An 11,756-nucleotide genomic window follows, 5' to 3' on the forward strand; every position below is an offset into this window, starting at 1 on the left:
AGCTAGGATTGTATTTTACACTGACCCTGGGTCAGTATAAGTATCATACAGTTTAAACGAAGCACTGAAACTTGCACATATTTATTATAGATGCACTGAAGCTAATCGAGATATTTGCTGTCAGTCTGTGGCTGCGATTAAACACTTTACTGGAAACTTTATTAACTAGTAACTTCATCAGTCATGACAGAAGCTAATATTTCTGTGCTAACATCGTTTAACCAGTAACAGCTTTCCTCCAATATAAGCTAAAGCGCTATATAAATCCAATCCATTATTATTATTATTATTAATAACTCCCATTGTATGGACTGATAACAGCCGAGCGGGTGAATAAAGTCACCCAGTAGCTAGCTGTGCCATTACCCAGCATACATCACTCCCTCCATAAATGCAATAAACGATACAAAAGTATGGTTCTACCTGTTTTTCAGGTAGTTGTTTACATTATATAATTTATTGTGTTCTGTATACGTCACTACAATGTGATTTGGAAAATGTCTAAATATACCGACAACAGGCACTTCCGCGGCAATCTCTTCAATCGGAGGACCCTTCACGTCAATTCCCGACGCGAGAGGGGTACCCTGCGCGTCCATAAGTGAAGCAGAGGGAGCCTGACCATGCGTCACACGTTTGACGAGTTGGGAATGAGAACGTGTTGTCTTCAGTAAGATTTCAGACCACGTGAGACGTTTCATGAAGAGGGGCATGTGGCAGCACATGATGACCTATATAAGCATTCGATCAAACGTTTGGGGATTGGAGTTGCAGTTGGAGCGGTGCTCACTTGTTGTGCTTCAGGTGAACCTCGAGTGCAGCCAGTATAGTCTATGGTCATATGGTTTTGTGTGTGTTTGGTAACTGTGTGGCATTTATGTGTTACGCTAAATCTTCATGATATCCATCTTCACTTGTACAAGTGAAGAATCCTTTGTTGTTCTTTCTTTGATTGTTGTTGTTGTTTTTGATGCAGTTTTTTTTTTTATGGGAATGGGTTTGAGCCAAGTCAGTTACATGTACATGTGAGGCACTGATGTCACTGGGATGACTGGGATGAAATCGATGTAATATAGAACAAATATGTACAAAAGTGCTCACACAAGCTGCTTGACAGTAAAGCTGAACATTCTTTACTGATGTCCTTTTTTCTGGTACTTGACTCTACAAACACAGTGATATTACTCAGTAAATGACTGATTTATTATCAGCTGTCCTGGTAGAGACTGAACACTCTACATTTACTGAAAGCAAAGAACTCTGCTCATTTAAGCTGCTGATTTTCCTTTGGCAGGTGATGATAATGCAGGAGGGCTCGACCTCCCTGTTTGGCTCCCATCTCAAGCTGGCAACACTTCCCAACAGCTCTGACACAAAGAAAAGCAAAGGCTTTACTGCGTCCAAGGTCAGTGTCTCTGCTCTTTACCTTGTTAGCTTATAGCAATGCTGCTACAAAGGTCGCTCGTTTTGCAGCAAAGACCAGCTGCTGCAAAAAAGTTGTAGCACAAGCATGAAATATGTTTTTTAAACCTCAGGGTGATTCCTGCTTGTACTGCACTAAACGCTTTGGCCTGTCAGGGCCTGGAGCCTCTCCCAGGGTGCACCGGTGTTTGGTACTAATTTATTTATTTTGTTTTAGATGAATCAGTAAATACTAAAACTACAATATTGTTAGTTGATATACTTAATTAAAAAAGTTAAAAAAATCAATCAATAAATAATAATATGGTGGTAAAGTTTATATATGCTAAAAGCTTGTTGCTAGGCAAAATGATTATGTCATAATGTGTATAATTGAGCTATGGTGAACAGAACTGAGATGGTGTTGTATGTGGATAAGAGTTTTCTCTGTATCTGTTATTATAGGATATACTGTACAATGTAAAGGTTGTTGTGATTTGGCTGTATAGATAAAATTGAATTGAACCGAGGTGCTTCGGCCTATTCTTAGCAGGAATGTGCCTGAATCATCAGAGCTGCTGTCATTAGACGTATCAGAAGGACTAGTTGTTTAATGTTAACGTTTTAATTGGTGCCCAATGGGAGAAAATTGTGTCTCCCATATGCAGTCGTCTGCCAGCAAATGGCAAAGCAGCCATCGCTTATAAAACTAGGCCTGTTATTGTTACTCACTGCTGAAGTGCAAAGAATGAGATCGCAGATGCAAGACGTGAGCTTTCTCTGAAGGTGGGCTTTTGCTTTGTGATAGGGTGACGAGTTCAAGAGGGACTCGGACTGCAGTCGATGTCCTTCTACATCGAAAGGAGGGCGATCGTGGCTCAAGAGTTGGGAGTTCGCCTTGTACTCGGAAGGTTGCCGGTTCGAGCCCCGGCTCGGACAGTCTCCATCGTTGTGTCCTTGGGCAAGACACTTCACCCGTTGCCTACTGGTGGTGGTCAGAGGGCCCGGTGGCGCCAGTGTCCGGCAGCCTCGCCTCTGTCAGTGCGCCCCAGGGTGGCTGTGGCTACAATGTAGCTGCCATCACCAGTGTGTGAATGTGTGTGTGAATGGGTGGATGACTGGATATGTAAAGCGCTTTGGGGTCCTTAGGGACTAGTAAAGCGCTATATAAATACAGGCCATTTACCATTTGAGTCAGCTGTCGCCGGGGTGAGGTGTTCAGGGCGTGGCCTTCTGGGAGGAGGTCCCAGGAGAGGTTGCTTCTCGGCTGGCTTGGGAATGTCTCTGTGTTTCCTTGGATAAACTGCAGAAGGCGGTTGTTGTGAGGGAGCTGTGGGCTTCTTCACTATATTTTCATTTATACTGTTTCTAGCACGTCCTTGGGTTTTATGTGAGGCGCTCTGCAAACCAAAGTCATTATTGATATATTTATTTTAATGCAACGACCCGTCAGAGGAAATGGATGATCATTTATGGTGTTTCTATGAATTGCATCAATGTGCATCATTAATAATGCACAGCACAATGTGCCACAGTGTATTCGTTTTGTCATATTTAATAGTGCATGAACATCTTTAGTAGAAAGTTATCTTCACATCATATTTAACCTTTAGATGAGAGACTGGACCCTACAGTCTTCCACAGGTGGGTCACAAATGTTCAAATCAATGTGTTTTTATGCCACTTGTGTTATTTTGTTTACTAGTAACCAAAATGTTTTGTACCATATTGTGCTTTAATGTTTGAAATATTTTCTTTTTAACGTTTTAAACATTTTTTTTTAAACACTTTGAAAATTGGAAAAAGGGAAAATAATTCCTCAGCAGCAAAGATGTCATCGTCCGTTGTGTGTATATGCATGAGTACATCAGTGTATGTGGTAAGTTTAAAATTTAAATGGCATGATATCAAAATCATGTTTTTATAGCTGGAACATGAAACCAGAACAACTGCTGTTAAAAGCAACCTCAACAGGTTAGTTTGGAGCCTCTGATGCAGCTGAGGGTTACCATCAGGTTACCTGTTTCTGTTCTGGGTTTAGTCTGGTGTTGGAGGATAACGTGTTCATCATGCACGATGTGAGACGCCACACAGCTGAGCAGCATTTACAGTGTTTGTCCATTATACAGCCCTCAAACTGAACCCACAGTGTGTTGCAGTGTTTCTTAGTTTCACAGCAGCCGTTTGGCTTTCCTCGTTTAGTCAGCTTAGAAATGAGTGGCCAGGAACATCCCTCATTTTTCTGAGATTGTTTGGATCCACTTTATAATATCTGACGTACATCAGAATGTCAGGGGCCGAAGATTTACCCGTGTGGATGTTTGTGGACAAAGAAACAGATATTTAGTGTTTTACAGCAATACAGCATCAGTGTTTCACTGTACAGTTGATCATTGCAGTGTTTGTCAGCCAATATTGGGACACTGTGTGAAATGTAAATAAAAACAGAATGCACTGATTTAGAACTCATATTTACTCAGAAAAACTTGGTTTAAACTATGAAAATGTAGAAAGATATTAGCAACACATTAGCAAACAGAATCAGCTGATCTGTTCCACACTTTGTGTTTTTGTTTCGCCCAATCAGCTTTGGTTTCAACATCAGCATGAGGGACAGGATTAGAGCCAATCACCTGTTCAGATTATGATCCCACAGACTGGGACGAAACCACACCTGAGCACTGTGACTGCTTCCTTCATAAAGGAGGCGTCTTGAAGCTGTACTATCAATAAAGGTTTTTGTACAAGTTTCAGTTAGTGTGTTCAGCACTTTTCCCTGCATTGTTTTTCATTACTATGCATAACTTAATATGTGCACGTGTATGATGTCTTTGCATGTGTGGACTGAGTGGGTTTCATGTCCACGGCACCTTTAAAAACATCTTTGCTTGTAAAATCGGTGGCGTGTTCGATACTGTATCAGCTGACAGCGGTATGGTCTCATTAGCGCCCTGACAGCGCGAGGAGCTTCCCTTTGCCTTGTGCCTGAACACTCTGAGCTTTACGTGTTTTTCCCGTGTAGCTTGTAGGAATGTTTAGCTTATTTTAGAGTTTAGAAATATGTTATTGTAGAATATAGAACTATTGTAGAGATACTGTGTGTAGAGTAATAAAGGCCTCACTCTTTTGTGAAGTTAGGAGTAGATTTTAGAAGGCTTCTCCCCCACTGAGTGGAAATTCCCCAGAGGATGTCTTAAGGTGGGGGTGTTAACATTTGTAACTGTGGGGGGAGTTTTATGACCTTTAGGAAGATATCTTCACCCACAGTGTTTTAACTGTCACGCACACACATCCACACGCACACTCACTCACGAGCACTCACATAGACACGTGGGAACGTGCACATGTAGGCATTCACGTGCTCGTGCACATACACACAGACAGAGTTTGCAGCACACCGTAGAGGGGATTTTATGATGGGGTCACTTCTATAAAGCTGGCTGTAACAAACAAAGGAGTGAAGATTTTTGCAGAGGGACATCGGCCTCATCTTCCCTTCTAGAAGTGCATGCTTAAATGAAGATAAATGAAGAAGAGTAAAGATAAATGAAGATGAGTAAAGATGAATAAAGATTTTGTGAAAATGACTACTGAGTCCGGTGCCATCTCTGGATGCTCGAGGAATAAAAAGAACCGGGGTAAAACTGAATTCTCAACAAGCTTCAGTCTTTCTTTCTCTTTTGTTATTGTTTTGCTTGATGTCACTTTTCATCTACAGCTACTTAAATATCCGACGCTACTATCTGATCTCCTGTGTTTGTTTCAATCTGCAGGATGGCTCTACAGGAAACACTTTCCTCATCATGGCCACAACCACCAGCACTGACAACAGCAGCATCTCCAAACTCCACAAGCCATTTAAGGACCATATAGACAAGACCCCAAAAGATTTAAAAGACCCCAAAAGTGCCTTCAGGGACTCGGGCTGGGAACCCGGAAAAGCCCCCAAAGAATCTTCCAGGAAACCCAAAGAGAACCAGCCACTTAGAGAGATCAATCCTAAGATGGGCTTCAAGCAGCCCAAGTCTTTGTCTAAGGAGCGTAGGACTGAGGGGATAACTCATGCGTCGAGGTTAAACAAGCGCTTGTCCGGCCTCGAAGGTGACGATCACGGGACCAAAAGACGCAAAAAGGGGTTTGTGAATTCCTCGGAAATGCAGATTTCAGAGTTGGACGGTCCGTGTTTGGATAAGAAACTACTGAGAGACAGATCGCAGCTGCACAGCAGAAAGCTACGAGCAGAAAGCGAGGATGCAGACCTCAGGAGCGTGTCCACGCTGCCGCCATTCCAGGACCTGGTCGATGCTAATGACTCTGATATGGAGGACCAGTCTGCCAGATCGGATGTGAGTAAACGTGACGCTTTACTGTCGTTACAGCTGGGAATGAGCTAATCTACTGGCTCTGCTACATAGGTACAAGTATAAGGCACATCTTCTCCTTGATGTGTATAAACTCAAACAACCACCAGGGATGGTTTGGGGGGGGGCACAGTAAACCTGGTGGAAGTTCAGGTGCGTTCGTCTGCTCATTGATTGGTTTGGGAGCAAACAGCTGATGATGATGTCGAGTGTCTAACAGAGTGTCTGCGTCTTCTTCAAACCCGTGAGCCAAATTAGGAAAATGCTGCAGCTTCATGAACAGGCTGACATTTGACCTTGTTGCCATGCCCACGCTGGTTTGCAGAGAGCCTCCCCATAAAGAAGTTTTAAAGCCAAATCACAGACGAGAAAGATTTATGGTTTTACAGCACCTGAGGAGAAACGAGGGCCGTAAATAGCACAGCTCCTCTTTAATTCTTTTGGCTTTGAAAGAATCAAATGGCTGCGTGTTTGTGCTTCACAGCATTTCTTTCTGCAGCAGTTTTTATTTCTGTTGTCAGTGATTGTATGAAGTGCAGCTCTTTCATGCATCGTTCTCTGCCGCGTGGTTAGTCAAAGGAGTTCTCACAGAGTGGCACCGAAACCTGTGTTTTTGTCATGAAAGTAGCTTTGGGGTGGGGGCTGCTGCTGCTACTGGTTGTAAAAAGCATGTGGGCTGACAAATTCCAGGCATTTGATTGTGCCCAGGCTAGCAACCCTGGTGGGCCTGAGGCGACACAGCCCAGCGCTCCCATTGCTTCATCTTTGATCTCAGAGTTTGGGAGTGAGTGCTCGGATAAAAACGGCAGAGAAGGAAACGCGGACGAGGTGATGACATGAAGGAAGGGAAACTGGGTGTGGCCTCCGACCAGCACACGTCTGTTTAAAACGAATCAGTTTTATTTCCATGGCGCCGCATCGTCGAGGCGCTTTGTGCTGGATGGTCAGGACCCCACAGAGATGCTGGTGTCTCAGGATGCTGACGATGTCACACTGGTGACGTTCTGGTGACAGATAAATTTAGTAAAAGAAAGTTTATCATCTATTTGATTTAAGTGTCCACTCATCATCATCACACAGCACGAAGAGAAGAACATTTAATTATGGAAGAGTGTCTAAAAATTCAAACATGATAAAAATAATATCTTTATTTTGAATGACAGTATTCATGTTATCCTGAGTCTGTTTTTCTACATTCAGCTGTTTTAATCACATCCCAGATTTGTTTGCTCTTCATGAGATGTCGTCTGCTGCTGTGGACAATCCTCTCACTCTTATTTTCAAACTGAAATGAGTGCCAGCCATCTGTTGTCATTAGCTTTGCAGGTTAGCGGGATTCATTATTGTAGGCTGAACAGATCACAGATGGGATATTGATCTGTGACAGTGGACGCGTGGAGGAGCGAGCGGGTTGCTCGCTGTGCAGAGCAGCGGGGGAACCGTAGCTGAACCCATTGTTGGGAACTAATCAGAGGAAATCCAGAGCAGATGAATCGGATGGTTCGAGCGTGAGGAGCAGAGCGCTGCGAGCTGTGGATGTGAGAGCGGCTGCAGGCATCAACTTTTCCCACTTTGGTCCCCGTGGTTTCTAAACTAGACCGTCAGACAGTTTCCTGGATGTGCTGTCGGTTTATTGTCTCTTGATGTGATTGGGTTTGCTTACTTGGAGTAAAGGAGAACAAAAGCCGTAAACAGGAGTGCCGGTCAGATTTATGACACTTTGAAGAAGCCTGTAAACCAGCAGAGCAGCTGTGCGCTCTTTCTCTCACGTTTCTCCTCACCATGTTTTGCACTGTGAAGGTTTCCTTATGTATCTGTGCATGTACATTGAAACACGTTTAAACGTGCACTGTCATTGTTTAAGTCCACATCTCAGTCAATCTGAAAGAGTCAAACATCCTCACTCTGGGCTGTGTGAGCCTCTGCTGCCTGTGGGCAGATGCTGCTTCAAGAAAGGGTTTAAAAGAACGATTTTCCTTTTTGGCTTTTATGAATCCAAACTACAGACGTGTCAAACACAAACATGGACATGAAGGGAAGGACTGTATGGAAATGTTAGCACACACAGTTTCATTTGAACTGTGTGTGCTGTTATAAAAGGTACTGCTTCAACCTTGAACATTTACACAAAAATCTAATTTTCTCTTGATGCTTTGCCGACCCAACAGACGATGGATGGCACTATGAAACCAGGCTCCTGTTGGAGCTTTTCTTTTTCCAACTAATGTCAGGACAGATAGTTCTGACATTAGTTGGAAAAAGACATCCAGTGCTCTCTGCAGCCTCGTTTGTTTTATGTTTGTATTTGTTGAAAATAAATACAAACCTTGATAAATAAACATATTTTTAATAAAGAGAGTCCCCCTCACTGTAACTCTTAATTCCTGTCCCTTGGAGGTGGTTTGAAAGCCGAATGTGTTCAAAGTGGGAACACTGGTGAGTCCAGGTTGGTCCACTCCTGCTGGGTTTGGTCTTCTTTCAGCACATACATAATAATAACAGTAAATGGTAAATGGCCTGTATTTGTACAGCGCTTTTCTAGTCCCTAAGGACCCCAAAGCAATTTACACATCCAGTCATCCACCCATTCACACACTGGTGATGGCAGCTACATTGTAGCCACAGCCACCCTGGGGGGCACTGACAGAGGCGATGGTGTTGGACACTGGTGCCACCGGGCCCTCTGACCACCACCAGTAGGCAACGGCCCAAGGACACAACGACCGAGACTGTCGGAGCCGGGGCTCGAATAGTATTCATTTGCTTCTGTGTTTGCAGAACCGCCACATTCAGTCAAACAGCAGTTTGAGTCATATTTTTATCATTAATCGCTGCCTGTCTCTCTTCTTCCTCCCAGTCTGAGCAGCCCAGTCCAGCGGGTTCCAGCTCCAGTTCAAGCTTTGCTCCCACACCCCACAAACGACAAGGTAACCGACTTGGACCGTGCACACAAGTTACAAAGTTTAGTTTGTGCTGTTTGTTAGTGACACTAACATCATACGTGACACTTCGTGCAGTCAAAGCGATGTAAGCAATAAACTGCACCGCTTTGATTTGTTTGTTTTCGTGATTCGATTTATATCATGAGTGCCACGTGAAATTAAACATAATCGTGAGCAAATGATTTAAACTGTGCAGGCACATGTGTTCAGTGCCATTCAGCAAACCAGCAAACAGCCGCCTCGCACACATGCGTGTGCTCAGCAGCACCGTAGAAGAATTGAATTCACTTTTTGATGACTTTTCTTTTCAACAAATCAACAACAGCACAGGACAAAGGGGGGTGGGTGGTGGGGTGTTGAGATGTAATCAGATAAATCTGGAATATTAACTGTGATAACAACAATTATCCTAATAGATCTTCAGCTGCTTGTTGGGAGAATCTGGGAGAGGAAAACTAACGTGAGCACAAAGTGTCTGAATGTTTTCCCATCGTCACTTTCCACAATGCACAGAGGACAGGGCTGGGGTGATGTCAGGATGTGACGAGACTATAGTGAGTCCAACTGTTATGTTACACAGGTGGAAGTATTCAGTCTGGCAGTGTGAAGCTTAAACAGTGTTTTTAACATCACTTTAGGTCCAGCTGACATAAACTTATCACACTCACTGGTAGAAATCAAAGAAAGCAAAATGATGCGTCCAACAGTCTGTTGTCATGCAAGCGTAACACCAAGTACACAGTGGTAGCCTAACACTTATTGTGTGCCCTGTAGAGACTGTGGTATGGTTGTCATAAGGTTGCTACACTGTTACTAATTAAAACTAACATTTCCTGTTGGATTAAACGCTGCTTAGCAGCAGGATCGATATTGAACAGTGTTGTTTCACCGCCTCCAGCTGACACGCAGCACCCCTGCACACAGGCAGACACACAACCTCTTTCCTCACTACGACACATGTAGCTGACATTCACAACAATGCACAGCACTCAGCAAAACTCCAATGTAAAGAAAACTGAAGTGTTACACAGTTACCATAATCGTTAACCTGCTTGGTGGGAATTTAACATGCTCACGATTTGAGATAATTAGCTGTTATCATTAAAGTGGACATGAAACTCTACATGTATGAAGGCTAATTTACACCACTGAGCCCTGCTCTCAAAGGTAACGCTGTCTGTGCAGCTCGATTTAAGAAGTAAGTGCTTAAAGTTTAAGTTTATATAACACGTTTACCGACATCAGCATGTGATGTCACTGGGTTGGTTCGTTTATGTTAGCTTACTAGTAACAGTAACACTTTAAAATACAGTCGGTGCTAGTGCCTATGGCTGATTACAAAACAGTAACAATACTGTGGCTCTATGTTAATTACACATGGAGGCGTTTGCCTGAAAAATGTTATGCTCATGTTAACCTCCTAGGACCGGGCGTCCACATATGTGGACATCACATTTTGGGTTATTTAGACCAAAATACTAAATTTTGCTCTACAAGGGCCTGATATCCACTTACGAGGACATTATACTGCTGCTGTTCTATCAAAATTCTATCAGATGTGGCTGATATTTTTCTTAAAAACAAAAATAAGGTAAAAAACCAAATCTGGTAATTCTTTGTTTTTACATTCATCGGGCCCCAACGTGACCAAATATCAAAGAGAAAGTCTGGAACTGAAGTTAAGAAGTACCCACCGAAGGAAGGATGAATGGCTGGATCATGAAAACCTGACATATCTCTGCATGTTGTGTTTTTCCTCTCAGCTGTAAAAAGGCTGATTGTCATCACCCCGCTGGTCGGATGGTTGGGGTGGAGAGCCAGGTTTGTGCATGCAGTACCTCAAGAACGAGGCTACGTAGGATTTAAGCTAACGACGTCGACGAGTTTGAATCTCGGTGACCTCGAGGTCTCTGGCAGTGGACCTGGTCATGTGAGAAATGTTGTGCCTGGCTCTTCCACTTTAGGGATTACAGCTCCTAACGCGTTCATTCCTACTGGGACCACTTCGTTCTTGACCTTCTACGTTGGCTCCAGTTTTTCTCATGCTCCCCTTCCTGACATGCTCTCTGCTGGGACTGCCACATCTATCACAACTGCAGCCTTCTGCTCCTTGTCCAGCACCACTGTGTGTGGTTGATTAGCCAGCAGCTGCTGCCAGGTGTTCTTGGAGGGCTGTTTGCCTCTTTAGCCAGTAGGTGTCCAGTACTATCCAGCTCTTCATTGTGGAGTCATTGTTGGATGTCTGTGTTTGTTATGTTGGCTTTTTCTGGGAGGTTCTTTGGTCTGCTGTTGGGTCCTCCAGCCACCTGATGTTGGTGTTGTGTGATGCTACTTTCTCACAGTACTGCTCAGTCTCAGGACCTGGTCATGGCGCCATCTCTGTCTTCCCTGGCTAACAGTAGTCTTGCATTCTTCCAGCCTGTGTGCCATTGCCCCACATAACCTGCACTGTGGCTCCTCCGTCATGGACTTGTAGACTAAGCGGAGCAATATTAAGATGTGGAAAGGCTCCAAAGTTAAAGCCAATTAATCGTCTGCTTTGACAGGTCCCACTATGTCCAGATTCCTTGTAAACCCAGTTCCGTGCTTTCCTCCTCTAGCTGCCGGACCTCGGCTCGGACCATGCCTCTCCTCAGCCAGGGCTCAGCTATTGCCCATTGTTGGAAGTGGGTGGACCCGAGTCCCTAACGCCCCATGCAGGACTTGCCAATGAGTCTTGGTACTATACCATGCTGATATAGCCAGACCTTGAATTTGCCTGGTATGCCTGAACCTGCATCTTATGTAGCCACTCTACATCGTGCTCCTGCAGTGGATGAACTCTCATTTCCAGCCCGCTGGCACAGACTTTCCCGGGAAGGCTGAGGAGAGTGATCCCTCCTACATATTCTAATATGAACCATAAGCTTTATTATTGTAAAATGGAAGCATTAACTAGCTGTGTATATCATATTTAGGGATGGGTATCGTCACTGATTTCTAGAATCGATTCAATTCCGATTCACAAGGTCCCGAATCGATTCGATCCAATTCGATTATCTGGAATGTTGAA

The 11,756-nt window shown here is 43.9% G+C and overlaps 1 protein-coding gene across 1 annotated transcript; it reads left to right on the plus strand.

Annotated features, from left to right (window-relative positions):
* The first annotated feature begins 412 nt into the window (after nt 1–412).
* LOC120720270 (protein AF-9-like) lies at nt 413–8,808 on the plus strand. The gene is made up of 4 exons (XM_040009895.1): nt 413–804; nt 1,295–1,405; nt 5,175–5,747; nt 8,620–8,808. The coding sequence occupies exons 1-4, from the start codon at nt 700–702 to the stop codon at nt 8,791–8,793; spliced, it is 963 nt and encodes a 320-aa protein (XP_039865829.1). The 5' UTR covers nt 413–699; the 3' UTR covers nt 8,794–8,808.
* The last annotated feature ends 2,948 nt before the right edge of the window (nt 8,809–11,756 follow it).

Source organism: Simochromis diagramma, unplaced genomic scaffold, assembly GCF_900408965.1.
Source record: "Simochromis diagramma unplaced genomic scaffold, fSimDia1.1 OVJJ01000573.1, whole genome shotgun sequence".
NCBI lineage: Eukaryota > Metazoa > Chordata > Actinopteri > Cichliformes > Cichlidae > Simochromis > Simochromis diagramma.